The sequence below is a fragment of the Protopterus annectens genome, chromosome 14.part0, assembly GCF_019279795.1.
Source record: "Protopterus annectens isolate FY-2018-M chromosome 14.part0, PAN1.0, whole genome shotgun sequence".
Classification (NCBI taxonomy): Eukaryota; Metazoa; Chordata; order Ceratodontiformes; family Protopteridae; genus Protopterus; species Protopterus annectens.
In genome coordinates this window covers 847,955,427-847,980,332 of record NC_056748.1, presented here as the reverse complement: position 1 = coordinate 847,980,332, position 24,906 = coordinate 847,955,427, and the positions used below count along the sequence as shown (strand labels likewise).

The 24,906-nt window shown below is 35.6% G+C and overlaps 1 protein-coding gene across 2 annotated transcripts in view; it reads right to left on the bottom strand.

Moving 5' to 3' along the window:
• FAM53B (family with sequence similarity 53 member B) overlaps positions 1-24,906 on the bottom strand; it is a 667,335-nt gene that overhangs the window by 136,383 nt on the left and 506,046 nt on the right. For both annotated transcript variants that reach the window (XM_044056602.1, XM_044056601.1), the window contains exon 4: positions 22,965-23,752. In XM_044056602.1, coding sequence (XP_043912537.1) covers positions 22,965-23,752 — 788 coding nt within the window. The remainder of the gene's footprint in view (positions 1-22,964; positions 23,753-24,906) is intronic.

The window sequence follows — 24,906 nt, the reverse complement described above, 5'->3', positions numbered from 1 at the left end:
GTGAGTGGCAGGTTAATATAAACCTGCCTTTTCCTTTGCAAATCTCAGCTTCCCTCACACTTATTTTTATACTAAGGTACTCTTTCTAATTGGTCCAGCAAATCAGTATATTTTTTTCCCATATGAAGTAAAACAAAAAAAGTGGTTTGCAAAAACGCCACTTAACAAGATGAACACAAAAACTAAATAAAATCAGTTCTGCAGGCTAGGATCCCCATTTGCTCTTCAGTTTCATACCCTATGAAGCATCACAGCAGAGGCAATGTCTAATGCAAACAGCTCTTCTCAAGTAATAAGCCTGTACTTTACATATCTTTGATGGTTTTCCTTTACTTTCATTCAACTTTAGAAGTTTACTGAATGTTACTGTATTTTGTGGATCTGTACTGTCAATTAATATGAAAATGTAAAACCTAGAAAGGCAGACTTTAAAAATATACAAGGTCCGCATATCGTGTACACTGCTTGCCAGATGTGCTGCATATCCTACAAGTTTAGCAGCTTACCACCAGTCCTCATAAAAGTAGCTTTGTGCCTTTTCTTTTCTAAAGATTACTGAACTGAGACATTTTTTTTATCTATTACCAGCCTGCATGAAAAGTATGGGGCGAGTTTGTAAACGAGGCAAGTTTGTAAATGATACAGCAGCAAATGCTGCTTTGTGCAATAAAGAAATGAAGATGCATTCATCAAAAGTATAAGAATACAAAACACAAATCTTAAGAATTGCATACACCAGACCTCCCTCCACATATAATGAGGCAGGGAGCTGTCTCCTTGCACCTACAGCTTAATATACAATGCTACAATATTACTACATTTTCCCCCAAAAAAGTTCTGCAGCAGCTTTGGTTAGACCTCTCCTTAATATTTACGGTTAGTAATGTATAAGGTGATGATAACAGAGCAGCAAATCTACACGGAAGTGTATGACCCCTACCGGAGGAAGGTTATCATCATAACTAATCCACCATCCTTTCTCTAAAACACTTTCCCACATCTCCCATAAGCTGCATAATGCTTTCTTAGATCGTGTCATCCTGTTATTGTACATTTCTGTATTTTTAAATGCTGCCTTTGTTCAATATGTTGATACTGCACATATGCAAGCTTGCCTTATTTACTTCAGTTTGCCAGATGAATTTTTAGGCAGTAGTACAGATGTATTAAGGTTCTTTCCTGGAATTGTGTAGTTGATTCAATGGCTGTGCACAATACTTTACACTATAAGAATGTAAAACAAATGGTGAAGGAATCAGTCATATGTGTGTTGATAAATCTGGCTGTATATCAAAGTTGTTTGAGATCTTATACTGAGAGTCTCAGTACTCTAAAAATTAAACAGAGATTCCAACAAAAAATCAACAACTTTTGAAACTCAAATAGGGATCCTAACAAAAACTGCAAATTCTGAAAATTGTATGGGGGATATTCCTATACTTGTATATATTAACCCAGCAACTGCTGCAGAACAGAGCGAGTATTCAGAAATCACAATTATGGACGTAGTACGTATCTTCCGACATTTGCAATTACAGTGCCAATGGTTACAGTAATGGTCCCTGGACTATCACCAGGCACCCAGATTTTCCAGCATCAGGTTGCAATTCTTCACAGAATAGTTAAAAAATCAAAAATGTGAGAGTAGATGACTATCCTGTTCAGTGAGACATGTCCGTACTGTTTAAATGAAGGATCAAAGCTATTCAAAGTGCTTTTGCTAAGATGAAGTAGAGAGCTATACACATATTATTACAATGACTATGCAGGCAATGTTATTGGAAGGTTTTTATTTTTTTGAAGTTGAGCAAAACCTTTTTCATTGAGGCTGATTACTAATAGTTTGCTGGACATGTGTTGTGCAGAACATGTGCCTTGTGACAACAATTCTTTGCAAGAAGAATTATATATGTGAGAAAGGTGTACATTCAGTTCTTATACCTACTATAAATGCATAAATGTAGCCAAATGACCCATGATTCCTTAACAAGGACTAAATGTTGAATTTTTCAACAGTGACATATATAAAGCAGATCATGCATGACTAAATTAATTACCAAGGCTAGATATTGTATTTTTCAGGCAATAATGGTATGCTTGGTGAAAAGCTTATACTAAAGTTTGCTGCAAGAAACATCAAGAAAGATTGTCTTTATTTAAAATAGTAAGAGACTGAAGACTGGTTGATATACTTTAAGGGAATAAAACTATTCTGTGGAATTAACATTTAAAGAGCTAACTTTTTTGTCTAGCCAGAAAGTGTCAAGTACAAGGGCTGTTGTGCCTTTTGTTGAGAGGTATGAGAATTACTTTATGAGATTTTTAAGAGTCTGCAAAATTGCAAGAAACAATTGTAATAGCAGAAGAAATTAAAGGACAAGTGAAAGTACATCTGGCTAGGTAGTGTAATTTGTTCACTCTATCAGAATATTGTACCATACTACATGGATTGCAGTGCAGTTTCTTAGCATCACAGAATCCAGCTTTATGAGATTATTAGGGTTTTGCTATACCCATTCAGACCAAAAACAACTGCAGAATGCTGTGAATAAAGTAAGCAGTAAATGCATACAGAAGCAAACATGTTTCTGTTCATCTTTTTGCTGATGACTTACTTGTCTAACTTTCACAGCCCTTGCGCACTGTTGCTTTATTTATGGGATACGCTGTGACATTATCACACAACATCTATACCTTACAGTCTCAGATAATATGCAGAGCTTTTCAGCCCATTGCTCCTATAAAGGAACATGCACTATGTATTGAATAAAACCTTCCTTGTTTGCGTAGGAGTGACATTAACAATGGACTACAACATTATCATTGACTGCAATGTCAGTCTGTGCCCTTAGGAGCTCAGGGTGGAGAAGACTCTCAAGGCTGCTTCCCATTGGCTGCCCAGCCTCAAGTGATGCTGCCAACACATATGGGAGAATGATAAGAATTAAAAAAAAAATCCTGAACTCCTTCAGGCCAAGGACAGTATTCTCAGTGGCTTGACCTTCACTTTCAGATACAAGGAAAAAAAAAAGAAAAGCCAGTTTTCTGGACCTTGCAGAAGGAATGTGCCAATTGAGTGCACAGTGAAAGGTGCCTTATGGACACAATAGATGCTAGGATGAAAATACAACTATTATAACATAACCATTAAGATTAGAAAACACAAAGATGACTGTCCTATGTTAGCTTTTTCTTTGCACCAGAGAACTTACAAGTGATAAAAATGGTGACGATTCCATGGGTCTTTGATGATCTTATACCTGAGCAGGCAGCAGGGAGCACTTCCATTATTACCTGCAGGATTTCTACTCCTTAACTCATGCCCCCCCCCCCACACACACACACACACACACACTAACTGCACTCTGTCTACATTAACAGCACTGTTTAAGTTTGGAGGTAAGAGCACAGGAGGAGTGACAGAGAAACATCACCCATCTCAATATTGTAGCAAAGGAGGGATGAATGAGGCAGGATTCACGGGAACATAAGTCATCTCAGTAGTGTAGCAATGGTGGGATGAATGAGGAACTTAGGCCTGACACAATTTGAACGAGGCAACAAATGTTTAAAAGAAAAAAATCAACAGCTTACAAGCTGTACAAAATGTTGACTGTTATCACATAAGAAGCAGCTTGCAAACTGCCAAGCTATTATGTTTTGTTGAAACTAAACTACTTTAAACGCAGAATAGATAGACAATTTAGAAGCAGTGTAAAAGTGATCAAAACTGTCATAGATAACTAACTGATGTTTAACTGTTTACAAGATACCACTGAAATCACTTACAGAGACTGGGGTGACTGGGAAGGTTGTGCTGTCTATGGCACTAAAGAAAATGGATGTGTTGTCCAGGTAATTTTCTTGCTTCACTTGCTACAGCTGAGATGCATTTATACACATTGTCTAGATAGTTTGAATTGCTCTACGAGTGAAAATAGTAAATACTTGAAACTTGAACTGAAAATTAAAGTGATGAAGTAGGTCTTCAATGCAAGCAAAGTTTTCTCAGTATTTCTTGGTGAATTTTTCACTTAAAATATAAGTTCACATATTTCAAGGTATGAACCCACAGTAAAAAAAGATATTCAGAAGAGAAGTTCTGCTCCTAGAAGAATATATTTTAACAACGTACTGCACTTAATCAGTGTAACCATCAACTTCAAAGGAATTTGTCTTCACCTGTTATGTTCTCAGCTTGTTGTTGGGCAAACATGTTCAGTTAAGAGTCCTTGTGATGTTACGTACTTTTAATCCCACTGAGAACCTGTTCAAGCTAAGGTTGTTAGTAGCCTATGATAAACACAAGAGGTAGAAAAAATATTTCTCAAAACTTTAACCAGTGGAAAGAAATTCCGGACCCCTAATTTTCTTAAAAAAGTCTGTCTTTCAAAAGCCAGGGTATGCTAGGGTCTACAAAGAAAGAGGTGATCTAAGCAAATGTTAATCAACTGAAAGAAATACTGGATTCCTGCATTTTTTCTTAGAGATTCTCTCTTTTAAAAGAGATGGCTAGAGTAGACCTAGGGAGGGGCAGACTTCTTTGCTGAAAACTCTTATGGTTAGGAAGGTGTCATAGTGAGTAACAGGTCAGTGGTCTCCTTCCCTTGAGGAGGATAGTCTAGTTACTCAGCCTGCTGCCATACCATGGAATCATCATTCCTCATCCTACAAGTAGGCTACTAGAGGAAAACAGACAGTTAAGCCTCCCCTATTCTACCCCCACCAATGACATTAGGTGCAAGTCTTGTTAGCTTGACATGCACATTTCTGTTGGATATAAATCGGTTGCCATCTGCGTGGTAATTCTGTAAATGAACAAGAATCACGATAGCATTGTTTTCACAATCTCTAATGTTATTTTCTTCATATCTTTCTTAGTTATTCACTTTTGTCTTTGCCAGATCAATACAGGTGTAGCATAAATCATGGCCTAATTATTTTATGCTATGCTTTTAAGAAATATTATTTACTTGTGACCAAGCTACATATGTGACAATCCATTGCTTAGTTTTTTTAAATATAAATTGGCACACCATAAGATCTAACATGAACATTTGATCAGACATGTCCAAGTTTTTAGGCTTGTTCTAAAATAAATAACGTACTTCATGTATCAGCATTACCCTAACATTCCTGACTTGCAAGCAAATGTGTATTTAAATTGCCTCAGAAAGCCTGTTCATTGTTGTAATCAAGGTTATTATTCCATTTGTGGAACAGCACTCTTTTCAAGCAATAAGGCAATATGCTGTTAATGTTCTGGATATATAATAAAAACTCAGACATACATATTTTTATGACATTTTTAGATTATAGAAATGTCAGCTATCGATATTTTGCCCACGACTGTCTCAAAACTTAGTGCAGTGAGGTAAGTCACATTGGCTAAAAATCTGTTACAGTTGAGTAAAGCAAAATGTACTTTAAGTTCAATAAGAATTATAGGAAATGGAGTATACTGAACAGCTTTTATGTTAGTGTCTATAAGTTGTAAGCAATGTGTATCTTCTGCAAGTTGCTCAAGTATTGCACTTGTTTTTTCTTTTCAAAAAACACATTTTTGTTTTTTCTAAGTGCAAACCTGCATCTTCCTACCATTTAAATACTGTCTATATTCTGAAAGTGTTCCCTGGGTAGCCCCAGTAACAAGGATATCATCCAAATAGCAAGATTTGGCATGCCTTGCAATAAACTTTCTACAGCTTTCTGCAATATGGCAAACACATGTGAAAAGATCTTTATAAATACTTACAGTTAAGATTTTCTTACAGTGATGATCCAGAAACATCAGACTATAAGCATCACTTGTATCCAGTTCATTACATTTCTGATTCCTTGTCAGCTATGCTAACAGACCTTCCAGTTGTGGTATAGGGTATTGTTGGAAAGCTACTACCTTCACTCAGTCTGCAGGGGTTCAGTATCAGTTTCCTTGAAGGACACAATTTTGAAAAGGTTTACAGGAATAATTCTTCGTTACTTTAAACATTTTTTTTCTTCTCTTATCTTAGTAAACATAGTGTAAGAAACTGCTATGCATCTGAAAAATTTATGTCCGGCTTCTGCTGAAACACTTAATTGCTTTCATTTTAATCAGGAAAGTTCAACTGGGCAATGCCCATTTCAGCAACAAAGCTCCACAAAATGACAAGAATACATAATTAGCAAAACTTTTACAGCAGATTATACAAGAATATTCAGTGACAACAATTACATAGTTATATAACATGAAGTAACAATATATTTACAAGACTGAAAACTGTTACATTGAGAAATAAAAATGATAGTTAAAATTAAAGATATGAGGTAGGTGAGAGACAGGAGATGAACAAACAGAGCAGAGGAAAGAAAGTGTGTATTTTTGTTAGAGGGTGGAGAAATAATTGTATCTTGGAAATGGGTGTTAAAAAGTACAAGGATGAGTATAATGTTATTAGGTGGATATAAAAAGAGTATAGGATGAAGACAAGGTCTGAGTTCATGCAATGAAAGAGACTGGGAGAACACTAGCCCAGTAAGCAGTATGACCCAGGCCAGGATTGGTTTAGATACTGTTTGAGGAGGCTTTTTAAGATGTTGAACTTTGCAGGCTGTTTAATTCGAGTAGGAACACATAGTCCTGACAAATAGAGAAAGTATAGCGAATTTCCAGAAGTGCTATATGAGTTACTGATAGGTAGCAGGAGTCTATTGCTAGAACAAAGGGCTCTAGTAAGTGAGTAGTACAATAGAGTGTTTTCGAATGCTGGACATTTCTGGGGGAGTATAAATGTTTGTGAGCAGAATAGTTGTGAGTAAGTAAATAATTTGCTTTGGGAGTTAGAGGCAGTTCAGTTATTTTAATGCCAGGCAATGATGTGTTTTGTAAGAAAGGATGGTTGCAAACTTAATTACTTTAGAGTAGAATGAGACCAATTAAGATTTGTAAGTTGAGCAGATATTTGTTAGAATAGTGGAAATATATAGCATTGGGAGGAGTTAGGTTGATGCTAAGGTAATCCTTGCAGTATCTATCAAATACTGCTTGGCCTAGCATAGGCAGTCAAGTTTTTTGTGTGTTTTATTAATGGCTTGTAGTATGTAGTGCTCAAGCATGAGGTTGTTATCATTTCTGACCCCTACTAGTTTGGTTTGGCATATTGTTTCGATCATATTGTTCATGAGGTGATGTGAAATGTATGCTTCTGATTAAGGAACTATTTGGGGGTGAAGAGCATAAGTTTGGTTTTATTTAGGTAGAGGAATAACTAAGAGTTTTTAAGTCATAATTCAGTGTCATTGAAGGAGTCTTGCATGATCTCCTGAATTTAAGTTAGGGAAGGTGCAGAAATGATAGGGGTTGAATCATCAGAATATTGCACTCAAGTGACAAGTTAGGTGGTAGTGTGAAGTTCGAGTGTCTTGAGGTATTGGTTTTAGTTTGCTTAGTAACTTTTTTAAAGGATTGGTAGGAATGAAGTGAAACACAAATGTCTGTAACTAGTTTTCCAGCATGGTGGGAAATGGCAAAGGGAAGTAGCGTGGTCACTGATCAGGAATAGTTGGGTACGGATGAAGTGAGAGTTGAAATTGATGGCAATGGAGTCTTTACTATTAGTGGTGGAAGAGGAGGAGGGTGTGATAGTAAGGCATGGGGTTTAAAACCCTTTTCTTTTCGGATGCTTAGAAATGTTTAGGATTACTTTGGTCCTTTTGTTGATATAATAAGTTTCCTTTTTCTGTTTTGATATGTTCCTTGGTAAGGTTTCTGCAATATCTAAATTTTGAAAGTATTGTTCAGTTTTATTTCTGTATCGTTCGTTACAGGCTTTGTTCCATTACAGCATTCGCTGTCTGGACTCCTTTTACAGCTTTGGAGCGGTGTTAGATTTTACCCTTTATTTTCTTAGTTGGATTAAATTATTTAGAATTTTCAGAAAACTGGCATTGAAATGATAGCCTGCTTCTTAAAACATTCCGATTGCATTGGAACTGAGTTGATATGAACTGGTATTTGTTAAATTTGGTTAGGCTGTATATTTGGCTATAGATTTATTTATCTGACATTTGTTGACTGGGACAATATCTTATTTTCAGTCGAAGCTCAAGGGAGAAAAGCTCCACACTGGCACAATATGGTTACAGGTAAATAACAAAGTTATTACAAAACCTAATACAGCAGAACATATTAACTAAGTAAAAAACTCCCAACTTCACCTCATTCCTATGAACCTATACAGTGTGAACTTATCCATAAAGAGTGCAAATATTTCGACAGATAAGTTGAAAAAAATAACACTGGTAGTATTTAAAGAGTTCACAAGTTACCATTTATAGCAATGACAGTATACACACTGAGCACATGTTTAGGCAAGCTATTTTGCTCACTTATGGCATAGGTCAGGAGGGGGTCAGTAAAAGTAAAAGGCATACGACCACAAGATTTTACTTTGTTGGGATAATTATTTAGAATGGAATCAAGAATCGATTCTCCTTTAGCATTTTTGTTGAGAGTGGTGTTAGTATTTATAAGCTGTGTGAATTTATATATGTTTATTGAATCTTTGGATTTCTTCTTATTAGACATCCAATGGAGGATATTTTCAGCAATGGTAATATTATTACCTGATGGGATATTTGGGTTGAAATACATATGGGCACAGATTCATGAATGCCTACACTAAGTGTACACCATTCTGAGCTATCTTTTGCACTAACACAAGCACAACTCACACCTTTTCCCTCCTAACTAAAGTTTTCCTACAGCTTTAAATATTGATTCATAAAGGTGGCCACAAAGTATAGACTATGTGTACACTTAGTGTAAGCTTTCTGAGTGACTAAAAAGCACAGGCAATGTGGTAGGGATATTCTTAAATACAAAATGTGTACAATTAGTGTAGGCATTAATGAATCTGGCCTATGTTTTTTCTGTGAACATGAAAACTGACTGTGAAACCTTTTAATGTTCCTATTTCTTTTTTAAATGTAGTTCTGTGTCTCATATGGAGCTTCATTAGACCTTTATATTCTGAATGTGTGTTTTACTTTTACTCAGTGTAAATGAATTTAATTGATCCAACTTCTCCTGCACAAGCTAGGCCCAGTACCTTTTACTATTATCAAAGATAATGTACCTGTTTGCTACTTTTAAGCAATCTTCACAACTTATATTACCACTGTTTTTATATTTTTTCTGTTTAAGTGTTAAACATTTTTGCACATTTTGGGAGGCCTAAAATTAGTTTGTGATGCTGCATGTAGTTGAGAGTAAGGTTCAAAACATTCTAGGGATCGTGATTTCTAAGTTAATCTAAATGCTTTGTTCAATGCTAACTGTAATAAGTAAAAAATACTGCTGGTTTTAATGACATTTTGATCAGATAATTGGGAACAATTGGTGCTCACTGCTATCTGACTTTTCTTATGTTACTGATGACAGGGATTTTTCATATTTTATTTATTTATTTTTTATGCAGGTTAAGGCCATGTTGATCTATATTATCTACTAATATGCATTTACAAACAAGATAAAAACAAATGTATTTGGCCTTTACTTTGATTCAGGGTCTGGATAAACTGACTTGATTTGATATACTGAATGTCTCTAATTTATTACAACAACAAATAAAAAAGGTTGTTTTTCAAAAAGGTAGTTCTGACATTTTGAATAAAAATGAAAATGTCTGATTTAAAATGGTAGTTCTAACTAAATGCTTGCACTGTTGATACCATCAGTGCATTGGCACAGCATTAGCCATAGTAACAAAATTATATAAAATTCATTAATGGAATAAAATGGCAGAAGAAACAGTGTACACAATTAGGTTGTAGAAAGACTATGGAAATAAGCATCAAACTGAATCGCAAGTGATTACAATGTAGGGCTAACAGCACTGACAGTTAAAAGCTATAGGTGTCAACTCTGAAGACAAAAGGCAAGACAGGAAAATCACAGAGATCCACATACTTACCAACAGTTCAATAATCATTTATGTTCTTCAGTGGGGCACAGCCCAACATCCAACCACCCCACCATACCATCACTTCAATCCAGCTTTCCTCCTTCTACCATAGGGACTTTGCCCAACCCCTAACACAGCAAACATACCCTATAACTGACTATGACAAGTAGCATTACTTCTTACCTCTACCTTGTACTATAGTGGGGCATTACCCTCCCTACCTACCCCCCCACCTCAAGTACTGACATATAAGCCCTGTTAGAGTAGATGACACATGCCATTACTTCTGCATTTCAATTACTTGTGATCCAAAAACTTTCATATTTCACTAGATTTTCATTTCCACTAATTGCGTATATTTGTATTTCTTTCTTGCCCATACACTCCCCTAGAATGTTTCTCATTCCTACTGATGGGTCATACCAATCAGTACTGGAGTAAAACTGTAGATACAAAAAAGGAATTACACTGGTAAACAGACACTTTAACTTACCAGAAATAGTGGATATATGACCACGGAGCGACTCAAGTGATTATTTGCTGCAACGGGAAGGGACAAATGTAATAAATGGAGCCAAGACAAAGCACAGCAGTCCGCTGATGCAGAAAAAAGACAACTCAACAGAAATAGCAGCATAAAAAAGTATTTTAAACTTGTCTAATTATGAACTATCTGCAGCCCAAATTAGGTTATTAAATAAAGGACTTAAGTTTATTCCAAGCACAGTAGATAATATTGTTGAAGTATTAATGGATTTAAACATTTTTACTCAGAATCTTAATCTTAAACTGATTTCTAAGCATACACAAGGAGCCAATAGAGCTAAGTGTAAGAGTGTTTTTATACTAAATAGCTACTCCATTATTTCTGCTTTTCACGATATGTGTGAACGGGAACTTAGAGAACTGCATGATAATAAGACTAAGACAAAAACTTATAATCTCACTCTGGATGATCGTGAAGCTCTCAAACAATTAGAAAGTAACATCGACTTAATCATTAAGGAAGCAGATAAAGGGGCTGCTATTATAATTATCAATACAAATGCTTAGGTTACCTCATTGCTTGATTTCCTATCTAATACAGGTACTTTTAAAGTAATTAGTTTTATGCAGGGTTTAAATGTATAACAGATGGCGACATGATCATTTATGAAATGTAATTAGATAAGGATATCGCTACTGATTTTACATTTTTTTACAGTTCCATGTCGTACAATACTACAGCTATATGAATTACCCAAGATACATAAATCTTTGACCCACCCCCATGAGGCCTATTGCCTCGGGAAGGGGAATGGGTCACTGTACCTATTTCTATTTACTTAAAATCTGTTTTAAATAAATATCTTTCGTATTGCCTTAGTTTTATTAAGGATACGGGTGATTTCCTAACTAAACTCTATGAGTGGTATTGTGCTAATTCTGAAACAAATTTTCTACTTGTAACACTTGACATCAATTCAGTTTTCATCATAATACCTAATGACTATGGTATTAATGCTGTACGTAAATTTCTTGGTACTAATACAGATATGCAAGTGAGAGAAATTGAAAATATCTATCAGTTATTGGATATTGTGTTAACTAAGAACATTTTTATATTTGAGAATCAGCCATATTTACAAACTGCAGGGGTTGCCATGGGTACGTCCATGGCTAACACCTACGCTAACTTGATTCTGAAAGAATGGGAAAACAAATGTATTGATAGTGAAAAGAAACATACTTAATAGCAATATATTATGGTATAAATGTTTTGTGGATGATTTTTTTTAATTTGGAAGGGGAATGAAGCAACTCTAAATGAATATGTAGAACACTTGAACAGCACTACAGATTTTATAAAATTCAAAATGACCTGTTCAAATACTTATATTACTTATAATTATTACTTATTTAGATATAAGACTACATAGTAATGCAGCTATGTTAGATACTAGTGTCCATAATAAAGAGGTGCATATTAACAGATATGTTCAGAAAAGACGTATGTTTGCACCACATATATTTAATGGGATTATCCAAGGTCAATTTACTACAGTTAGTAGATTAAATACCAATGAGAATAAATGTATAGAACAAATGCAGGAGATGGCTAAGGAATTTCAGAAAGCGGTTATGATACAGCAACTACAGAAGATATATTCAATGAAGTATTTGGTAGTAGGGATGGACTAGCTGAGCTGTTGTTTAAAGGAAATAAGGGTCAAATCAGGGCTATTAATATGCATACACAAGAGAATAGAATTAGATATATAACTACCTACAACAGAAGAACTAATGACACAAAGAACATAATAAGAACTGGAATATTCTAAGGGTCATGGCCGAACTACAACAGATATTAGAGGATAAACCAAGATTTGCATACAGAAACTGCAAAACATGGAAGAGAAGACTATGTTATAAAGACTTTAAATCAGCTAGCAATAATAAACTTAGCAGTAAATTTTGAACCTTTCACTGCTATAACTGCAGTTATTGTAAAGATATAATTTCCAATAACTCACTCATGCATCCAAGTACTAACAGGACATATACATTTTACTCTTTTGCCACACGTAATGCTACACATGTAGTTTATCTTGCAATCTATGTGAAATGCTCCTGTTTTTATTTAGGAAAATTTAGTCAGAGACTTAGAGAACGTATTGGATTTGGATATACGTAGGAGCATTGAAACGAATGCTCTGAGTAAACATATTTTAGATACTGACAATAGTCATGAATTTAAATTTAGAGCAACTGATGTAGTACAAATGCAAGTTAGGGGTGGTGATATTAATAATATGCTAGAAAATAATGAGTATAGTTGGATTATAAGATTAAAAGCTGACTCAAAACCTTGTCTAAATAGTGCTGTCAGTATCAAACCTGTTTTAGTTAAAAAAAAATGCAATGCCACTGACTCAAAATGTATTTAAAATGTTACTAGTTGATATAATATTATCAATTAGTTATGTCATTTCTATGCATTGGTTTGTTACCTTTTACATTTATTGCTGTAATTTTTATATTTACTGCTGAAATACTTATGTAATAATTGTTGTTTTAATTGTTGGAGATGTTCTACTGGTTGGCCGTGGTCATGTGATGTGTTTTAGGTTTTATATAAAGTATGTTACTCTTTTGAGATGTATTAGCACTGAGGAAGGGTTATCCTGAAAGCTTTGTGTTTTGTAATAAATTATTTGGCATTTCTGAAGTTGGAGTTTTTTGTTTATTGTAAAACTGTGGATACCCATCCAGTCATCTAGTTTATGTTTAATGGAAGATAGTGATAGTCAATGATTAACATACAGGAGAGGTTTGGGGAGGTGCTGTGTAAGTGAGCCATCAACCTCCCTTCAAATGTCAGAAGGGATTGGCTTTCTGTTTGGGGATTTGAGAAGTTAAATAAAACTTCACAAATGCCAACAGGCAAAAAACCAATGAATTGAACTATAAAAATAAAAAACAATCGCAGCCACGAGTAAAACAAAACACTGTTTAACACGATAAAATGATTAAGCACTTTCACCTTTCTTTACATAGGCTTCTTCAGAGTAATTTTGAACAAACCATTTACTCCACTTAAAAAGCATTCAATGAATCACATGCAACCAATTAAAACCTTCCCCTAGTTATTACTTAAAATTAAACAGTGTTTTGTTTTGTTTCACTTGTGGCTGTGATAGTTTTTTATTTTTAAAGTTCACTTCATTGTTTTTTGCCTTTTGGCAGTTGTAAAGTTTTATTTAGTTAGTTTGTGATCCGACCACGTAGTACAGCGAGACCTGTGATTTGTATACCAATGGAAGCACTTATGGGAGAATGAATTTCTTCAGTGCAGAAGTTGCTGGAATTAATAAAACAAGGAAGGACTATGAACAGGAGTGATGATACTCTGACTAGTAGTCAAGAGGAATTATTTACATGCCATTCGCCAATCCAGATTGAGAACAAAGCGAATACCATGGTTACCAATGCTCCACAGCAAAAAGGATGTGACATCACTGACTGGTTGCGTGTTCCAGAAGTGTGTTTTGAAGAAAATGGAGAGAAGAGAAGTGAGTTGCCAAGTCTGAAAAATCACATTTACAATTTCGAAAAACTGTGTAAAAAGTACAGGTCCTTACAAGTGGATAATGCATTTCTGAGCAAGTCACTCAGTTTAAAAACAAGTGCCAAAGGACCTAAGACTTTGGAAACTGCCTGGTGGAATAGAAATTGGGTCAACAGCATTCTGGGAATTAATTAGTGTACTGGACAGGGCTGACTTGGAGATATTGGACATAATGATACGCAATAATCAAAGTAAGTTAAATACACTGGAAAAGGAGATTAAAACATGAAATCAAGTATCATTAATGATTTGCTTTTTGAACAATATAGTCAATCTTACAACAAAATGTTAAAGAGACGCAGAAGTGTTTGTTAAAAACAACGTTGTGACTAAACAGTGCAAACTTAACAGGGATACAGACGATTATAAAAATAATCAGGCTTACCCTGTAAGTAACAAGGACAACAAAGATAGCAATAATAGGGGCAGAGAATTAAGAAATGGTAAAAGAAATGACAACAGGGATCACAATGTTGGAGAACTTGAGGAAAATACAAAACAGGCTGATAAAGAAGAAGAGAGGGTTTTTGTAGAACCAGACCCAAAGAGATCGGAACATTTAAGGAGCCAGGCCAGCAAAAGCTCCTGAAACAGAAAGAACTATGGTCAATACAACAATTGGCAATGGGGAGGGGGGAGGAAGAGATGCAACTAATTGTTTTGTATCAGCATGACTTTGTCTCTGTGGACTATTTGGATAGTGACTTAAATATGGATTTTGAATATTTAGAAGGGACATTTCATGACAATGTTGTTGAATGTAAAATTATTTCTAAACAGGGTTTTACAATTTACAATTTTAGCAACACTGAAATTCAGGACATTCATTTTCAGTTGCTTAGTGAAGGAGTGGATATTGCTGATGTGCTTATTAGTTTGAGACTGTATGTGAGACAACTAAATCTAAGACTGTACTTTAGTAACCAAAATAATGTCAATGAGAACTCCAACAGTTTAGTTAGAAAAAGTACTTTCTTGCCCCCTAACAATCCTGAAACGTCAATGTTTGAAAAAAAATGTGTGAACAGGAATTTAGGAATGAAATAACAAACTCAAAGGAGACATTTAAGAACCTCACAAAAGAAGAAAGGAAAGTGTTGTTTGATCTAGCCAATGACAAAAATAACAGGATTATGAAACCTGACAAGGGGGGAGGGTTGGTGATAATGACACAGATAGATTACATCTCTAGGATGTTTAACATACTCAATGACTCCTCTATTTATGTCAGAGCTTTCAATAATGAAGTAAACAGAGCTTATTCTAGGATATATTGTTTTCTATCTGATGCCCTGTTTCAGGGATCTATTAACCATACAGACCTGAAATTTTTGATAATAAAAAATCCTGTAATCCCTCAGATATTTGGTATCCCAAAGACACACAAAGATCCCTATGATCTACCCTTTAGGCAAATTGTAGCAGCTAGGAGATCCAAGACTGAGACCCTTGCAGCATGGGTGGACAAAGGTGTCGGTTGTGTTGTTTTGGAGACCAAACATATATTGAGGGATTCCAGGCATTGTTTAGAAAGATTAAAAAAATCTTTCAAAATGACATGAACTACTCATTTTTAATGACTGATGCAGTTAACTTGCATTTGGTGATTCCACATATAGAGGGTTTAGAGATATTTCAGGAAAGTTTGATGAAAAGCAACAGGGTGAATAAGGACAAGATAGTGTTTCTCACAGAAATGATGGAGATGGTCCTTAAAAATAATTTTGTAGGTTTTGGAGGTGAATTATTCCATCAAGTATCAGGTGTGGCAATGAGTGCGAAATGTGCCCCAGTTTATGCCAACCTTGTATTACCTGAATGGGAAAGGAAGTTCATCTTCCAATCACCATATATCAACAGAATTAAGTCCTACAATCGATTTTTAGATGATATACTCATCGTATGGGAAGGGAATGAGAAGGAGGCAGAGGTTTTCATGGGATATCTAAATTCCATTACCACTTTCTTTAGATTTACAAGTAAATGGAAAGAGGAAGAAATAGAATTTTTAGATATACGCTTGACAAAACGTAACGAGATGGAGGAGCTTAACCGCACTATCTTTAGGAAACAAATGTATTCCAACACTTTGCTCCATTTCAACGGTTGTCACCCCTTCCATCAAATGAAGAGTATCATAAAGGGCCAGATGGTGAGACTATCCCATTTAGTAAGGAGTGACATTACTTTTGACAAAGAATTGTATAACTTGATAGGACTTTTTATTGAAAGGGGCTACCCTTTAAAACTTCTAGTAAAAATTAAATGGGAAATAAAGATCAAGAGGGATACTGTTTTCACCCCGATTTTGAAAATGACTGGAGGTCAAATGCAGACTGCAGTTAAAGATAAAAGTGGAGATGTGATGTAACTGCGATATAACAGTCAAACAACTGCTATAAGTACGATACTGAACAAATGCTGGAACATATGTATTGAGCAAGGAACAAAGGAAAAGTTAGGTCAAAAACCACAAATAGTGTTTAGTTGGGGCAAGAACATCATTGAGGGACCCCTAAAAAGTAGATTAAACACAAGATATAGATCAGTTAATGAGCAAATGGGGTACTTGCAGGTATTGCAAGTTCATTAATGATGGACCCTATGTGACAGTTAGTCATTATAGGTTTTCCATGAAATGTCCTGGGAGATGTAATTGCAACTCCCAAATGTTGGTCTTCCTTCCACATGTACGTCTTGCCCAGCATTTTATGTTGGGAAGATGACATGTAGGCTGAGAGACAGGATAGGTAACCACATTAGGTCCATCAAAAATAGGGATTTATACAACACTCTGTATATTCACAGCACCAAATGTACAAATTTCTGAAGAGTCGTCTTTTTTGTAATTGACAGGGTGCTGAGGAATGAAAGGGGAGGTGATGCTAATGTGGAAGTGGAGGTTAGAGAGGCAAAATGGCAGTTGAGGCTGAATGCTACCACACTTCCAGGTTTAAATGTTAACATTTCACTGATACTGATTTCTAAAACAGAGGGTTAATCAAATTTAGGTTTCAAAAATTGGAATAATAATTTAAGGTTACCATAACAGGGCAAGAAGGGTTGTGTAAAAGAGTTCATTAAAATTGTGGTTTGAATTTCAGACAGCACTGTTAAAAAAACTCATTTGTATTGTCATATGACAGTTTTTTTTTAAATAATAATTAAGGGAAGGTTTTGATTGGTTGCATGCGATTCATTGAATGGTTTTTAAGTGGAGCAAATGGTTTGTTCAAAAATACTCTGAAGAAGCCTATGTAAAGAACGGTGAAAGCGCTTAGTCATTTTTTCGTATTAAACAGTGTTTTGTTTTACTTGTGGCTGTGATCGTTTTTTATTTTTATAGTTCAGTTCATTGTGATTTGAGAAGATTTGGGAAGAAATAGCCATGGAATTGTTATGGCTAGGCTTGTATAGGCCCTAGGGCCGATAGCCTAGTACCAACCTATGAACCTATGAAAAACATAATTAAGCCTTAAGGGACATCACAAGTCAATTTCATACCTTCTGAAGAGGTACCTGCAACACACAATATGTGGATTCTGCGTTTCAGCTAATTTAGTATCTATCTCATAAGTTCACAGGTATTTACCAGGCTAATGACCAAAAGGGCAGTTTTAAGCCTAGCTATATAGCCAAAATCTTTGACAAGTGCTGGTACCTTTGATAAGTGAAAGCAAGGGTCTGGAAGATGAAACATTTACAGACTGCCTGTGTCTATTAGAGACACAGGTACCTCCCTATGGATGAATTTCCTGTTACCCATCACGGATATGCCTGGTTAGGTACATTCTACAGGGGCATTGTACTCAATGATAGGTCTGATGAATGCTGAATACAGTTGAACAATGACTTCCTTGGCTCTAGATGCCATACCTTTGTTTATAAGTTGTGCAGCATAGAATGATTTCCTCACTACTGTAGACATGTGATGGTCTCATTGTAGAGGTGGACTCTGCAATTCTAACTTCCTGGGTCCTGTCTGTGAGCCAGTTGGCTATCCACTGGGTGAAGAATGGGTTTATACCCAACCTCTTGAGTTTGCCAACAATGCCTGAGTGGAGTTTTGTGTCAAATGCCTTGGCCAGGTCAAGGTATGCAGTGTGAAACATTTTGCCCTCATCCATTGCTTTGGTGACCTTCTCAAAGACGTCCACCAGGTTGAATACGCATGACATGCCCTTGATGAAACCCAGTTGGGTTGGGTCCAGTGTCTGGAGGTTTACTATATCATTGCTGATCATTTCCATAATAATACTTACAATGGCTGTGTATACATGACTAGTGAGACTTATGACCCTGTAAGTCTTACTAGTCTTTCATGTAAAAACATGGAAAGAATTATCATGGAAATGGTCAGTAATGATAACGGTAAACCTCCAGACACTGGACCAAATCTCACCAGATATGAGATGAGCATTCAGGCATTCACATGATATGAGCATGAGGAATGGTGATGAAGTTCAGTTTTTGTGACAGTGAATAAAGGGAACGAAAGTGCTAATCACCTTACTCTGCCTGGTGCCCTGGTTTCTTGCATGGATTAGGAGTCTTGTACAATGTTTTTTGTTGTTGTGCAAATTAAATAGACATGAAGTCTAACAAGAATCCCAATATCACTTATAATAATTTCTATGGCTTTACACATGGAGATCATAAGGCTGATCAGTCTGTAATTATCTGGGTCAGGTGTAAGGCCACTCTTACAGAGGGATATCACCACTGCCATGCAACATTCATCAGGGACAAACCTGATAGTTAAACTTATATAGTTTAAATAGTATGAGGAGTGTGTTTGCAAAGGCAAGTTAACACAAAAAATTAAGCAAGCAGATATATTGTCATATATCATATATCATGGAGAAAATATGTTTGGTCTTGGTTATTATTTTCAGTAAATGATCTTTAGAAAGGATGACCACTATATTCTTTCTCATTATCTCTTTCTCTCTGTATGCATATATACATATATGTGCATCTGTGTGTGTATATATATATATATATATATATATATATATATATATATATATATATATATATATAGATGCTCATGCCTATATATATATATATATATATATATATATATATATATATATATATATGTATTTTATTTATTTTATTTATTTTACATTTGTTGACCGGGCTAATCTAGCTGGATATATGTCCATTTTTAGTAGAGGCCCGGGGAGAAAACCAATAAAAAGTTACATTAGAAACATAAGTAGTTATAACAAGTTAAACAGATAATATAAATTGAACATAAGGTTTTTTTTTTTTTTTACTATAGTCATATGACAACATATATTTACAAGGTTTTTTTATATATATATATATAAATTATATATATATAAATATATAGCATTGAGCTACACAAGATTTCTACAGGTTAGCTTCAATTGTTTGTAAGTCTGTCATGCTACTTAGCCGCTAATTGGGAGCAACATATATATGTATGTTTGGGTGTGTGTGTGTATATATAAATATGGGTCTACTTCAAAACAATGAAAGACCACATAACCAAAAACAAAATCACCAACACGATATAATCAAAACCTGACTTTCACGAATGACCAGAATGTTGAAGCATTTCACAGGCTAAGTATCCAGCTAGCCACCATCTAACAATGAAACACACCACACTACCTCAAACCCACCCAGGTGGGGGGAGGACTATGCCCCCCTACACAGACCTCCACACTCCCAGTAACTAAATATACAAACTCTGGGATCATACTACAGTGTGGAAAAGGGCAAATTTCCCTGTGTTGGCCACCTGGTTACTTATATACGTTGCTCCCAATTAGCGGCTAAGTAGCATGACAGACTTCAAAACAATTGAAGCTAACCTGTAGAAATCTTGTGTAGCTCAATGCTCACTTGGTTGAAGCACATATAATAGAATGTAGTGCAGTTAGACAGTGTCCTTTAATAGACAAGTAGAGGTACATAGAAAAATATGAAACTGTGTACCCAAATGATTGCAGATATGGAGACTGGAGGGGGCACTGAGATGATGACTGCTGTTGTGGTTTCCATTTATTTCTTAGCAGTGACTTACTGTGTGTTATCCTTTCTTTTTCTCTATGGCCATTTGTATCATCTCAGCTGAGCTCTTTCTTGCTACAGCTAGCAGTACCCCTTCAGTCCTAGCACTCCCTAAATCTTTTACACCTTCCATTGGACCATCAGCATCTCTTCTACATCTTGCCTGTTGTGGTTTCAACAGGAGAGCAACAGATGCTGCCTGTGCCATGTAAAGAAGTACCTCTCTACTGACTAAGCCAAACTGGGCCAGTGTCATCTTTTTTAGAGTACTTCTAACCTTGAACATTGAAACTAACCTTACTCTCTTTAATGCTGGGAAAACATTTTTACTCCAAAGCCTCAGAACAGACTGGTATAATGAACCCTTGAAGCAACAAAAACAAATCTACTACATTTTGCCTCATTGTCAATCCTAGGCATCACTGGCATAGTCCATGGGGACCACCTAATGGCCCCTTACCAAATGTCCATAGTCAAAGTCTAAGCAACAGGAACAGTGCTCGTCTCTTCTGTGTTAATTTGTGATTTCCTTAACAATATTTGCCACATATTAAAAGGCACAACTGAATGGCAGAAAATTGTAACCAATGTCAGGAACCTGGTAGTCAGTTTGCCTTAGGGAAAATTCTTTTTTTTTCATTTATTTTCTCTCTCTCTCTCACACACACACTCACTGTCTGCTAGTACCAACTTACATACTTCTCCCTTGAAAAACGTCTGATTTGATCTCAGTACTGCACTCAAAGCACTAAGCTATGGTTTAATTTACCAAACAAAACACAATGCACTTTCATTCATAATTGTAATTTGTCTCTTTTTCTTCCTTTGGTTTCAATAGATTGGAGCAAAATATTTCCTGGAATATACTGTTGCAGCTTTAGAATATTCTTAAACATTTTTAGTTGCTCTTCTGAAAAATAATTATACCTGGGCATGCAAAGACAAAGGCCTTCTAGTGCCCCAGATCACCCAAAGCTTAAAATTACTTTTAAAGTTAGGGTAAAAATGTGGCCCTCCCATCAAAAAGATCTACTAGTCAAATCAGATCATCTTTATTGTCTATTTTAATGGACATATAAAGATGTCCAATGCTTCTTAATAAAACTCAACACCTGCTATTTTCAAAAACCCAGTGTTAGTCTGAAAATAATTCAGCCATCTCAATGAGAGATGGAATCATCATTAAACCACCTCACCCACATTTCATGTTACCATATTCTCATATCCAAGAGTAGTTTACAATACTCTCTGCACTTGTTTCTCCTTTAACTCTCCTCCTATCACATTCATACAGCTATCACCCTTTCCACAGTTACGCCTCTAAACTATTTGACTTCCAGTGAAATGCTACCTTTCCTTACAGGTCTCCCTCTGAAATAGACTGATTAAAACAACACTTATGCATGGTAAGACAGGTGGTAATGAACTCTTTGGTAGATCATCAAAGCCTGCAAAAGATTCCTTTTTTTGACCAACTGCCATATTAAGGCAATTCTTCTTGTAGAAATCCTCTATGGCAGATCTAATGCCTAAATGATTTACAAAGTTGTATCTCAGCAAAAAAAAAAAAAAAATTCTATCCTACCTACAACTTCTCAGGTGATAAGTAGGTAGTATCAAACCAATTTAAGGGATACTCACAGCCCTTTGACCCACCTCTGTAATGAACAGCTTGGGTTTAGTTATGCCCGTAGCACTCTAATCTCTCATCAACATCATCTACAAGAGCATACATGTTAGATACTTCCATAGGCACACTTTACAGACCTGTCCAAAAGTCTGTGATTTAGTTTTACATCTTGTCTCATGTTTATGATGTCATCTGTCCTCCCACTGCTGCTAAATAGTTTCTGTGATACACTAAAAGCTAGACAAAATCCCTCTATTCTGTTAATGGTCCACGAGACTAAACTTAAACTGTATACATTTTATATCCAAGAGATGAGAATACCTTAATGCAAATTAGCAAAGTACAGCACTGAGACCAAAATAAAATGGAGTAAAAATCTTTGCGTGCTACTGGTTTTTGCTAATGCAGAATCCTCAAACATTTGCAAAATGTTCTTTGCAAAAAATGTTGTTGATCATACATGGATATCTATACATATCCTATATATATAATGTATAGCTATACATATCCCGAACATTGGGTTATCAACAGAGTCAAACTACGAAACTGTGGTACTCAGTACATTGAAATTCATGTGATGGCAATGGAAACAAAATTATAAATACTAATACTGTAATCACTTATCATGAATGAAGTATTGCAATGTTATTTTTTTTTTTGTTTTATTGAAAGTATTAAAAAAAAAAAGAAAATAAAAGAAAAAGAAAAATACTTGCTGAGCATGTCACAAAAAGCTACTTCCTAAATTATATTTTCCATCAGTCTCTTTGTATACAAGTGCTCTTTTAAGAGGTAATGAAACTTCTAAGTTAGTAAATTAGCAGATGTCTAAATGTTTGCATAACTGTTTCACATGACAAATAAGAAAGCAATGTGAATGTATATTGTTCACTCAAAAGGAAGTTTAAATGTAACAGGATGTAAAGTTGAAACTGCAAATGTGTATTCTGCAAAACAATATAAATTTCATTTGTTATCTTCTGTGGAAGCTTAAAATCATGTGTTACTAAAACATATAATAGTTTTGCATCAAAATATTCCTGCTTACCATATCAAGATTGTCAACCTATCCATTTGATTAGCAAAAACCGTAATGCTGAAAGAATTTTCCAAATTGTGCATAGTAAATAAGATCTTTACTGAATAAGAAATCAAATATCATCTTGAAAACCATAACAAATATTGACCACAAGACCAATTTTTTTTAATTTTTAGATTAAGTAAGATGGTATACCTGTGTCATTTTGGCAAGATCCAGAGATGGCCTTTGTTCCTGCACATCATCTTGCCTGCGTCGTTTCATTCCGATCTTCTTTTCGTTATGCACGCAAGGCTGAGACTTACTTCGTGACAGTCCACTAGTGCGTCTGACCAGCTCCGGTGTAGATGCTGGAGTACTACTTGTAGATGGTGGGCGATATTCCAATAAAGGGATCTGTTCATGGGAACAAGAAAGTGATCTTGTCCAGTAGGTGGTGTGGTTCACTACAGAGGTGGCTTCTGTGGCTTGAGCATGTCCAGTATGCTCAGACATTTCTGATGTCCAAGAACCCTGACTTTGCTGACATGACATTTTATTATTAAATCCTGACTGGTCTTGAGTGAAAGAGAATATGTTTGACCTAGATGGCAAGCTGAAACTTGAACTTCTTTGCATGGTGTTGAAACCATTGGAGACTCTAGGCATACTTCCACCACTATAGCACCTTCGCTTTTCTACCGGAGTCCAGACCTTGGATCCCACTGGCCTCCACGATGGTCTAAAGCTGGAGAATTCATCTGAGAAAGACAGAGAACGACACTGGCGTTTACTTGGAGGAGCTGAATGGTTTCCGTTATGATCATTAAGACTCAGTTCTTTGATGAGATTTGTCACGATGCAAGGAGGACTGGACTCTCTTTGCCATATTGCACTTTTCTGGCATGTATCTGGCAGGCAGTCCCAGATGGAATCAATACGACTGCTGGTTTGCTCAAGCTGAAAGGGGCAGCATTTGTTGAAACTTCTCCAGTTCTCATTTTCTAATAAAAGATGAAGAAGAAATGAATATCAGATCCTGTTATCCTGATTAGCAGAATTTAACTTGAATGCAAATGCCATTTGCATTATAAAGTACACTACTTTAGAAACATTAATTGCAACCCAGCCCCATCCAGTGATGATGTGCAGTCTAAATCATATTTGCAATGTCCAAAATTATATTCCATTCATAACCTTGTTACTATAAAAAATATTCATGGGTTTGGGGAAATTGTACAGACTATTCTTTATATGGTTAAATGTTTAGGCAGTTATTTGCTATACCACAGGCTATGTATTGAAAACAATTAAAACATTTTTCTTACTAAAAATGTAAGTGTGGCATTTTGTGAACAAGTCATAACATGATAATGATTAGTGATGTATTGTTTTCTTAGAAAGAAGAGCATAAAACAATATGCATTAAGATGAATAAACAGAAAATAAAAATAAATGTTTTTGTTTTGAATAAGCAAGTTTTGGATACAGTTTATTATGAATTGCAAACTGGGAATATGATTTTTTTCTGGAAGCTGGAATATCATGTAAGGTTACACTCTTGACACAAATGTCCTGTTCCCATTAAAAAGACTTTAACCGGCTTCACTTAGCTCTGTTTCCCATTAGCAATCAACACCACTTCAACTATTACCTGTCATCTGATCTTTCCTTACAGGCAGCCAAAATTCTTAACCTGATCAAGAAAGGGCAGCAGTAATTGGGAAGATGTGGAAGGGTGGGATCTAATAATACTTACAGAGTATTTTCAGGGTCCAGTTTCCACCCCAAGACACACCGTAGTATGCAACCAACTCCAGTATCCAGGCATCATGGTGCTCATCATCTGGAGTTTGTTTGCCTTCTGTATAAAGCTATACTAGATATTTTGATGTGGTCTAGATAGGTCATATCCATTGTTTCTACCTGTTTTGCACTTCAGCCACCTGGTCAGAGAACTCTATCACAATTCTCTGAATTAACTGCTGTGTTAATTCCTCTGTATCACAAAAAGTAGTCTGTCCTTTCACATCGGTTATCTAGTCAACAGCAAAACTGTTACCAAACAATCTAATTTTCAGCCTTATGTCCTATATTTTAAGTAACTATTCAGTATTTTGCTTTAACTCTGTCACCATCTGCTCATTTCTCATCTGTT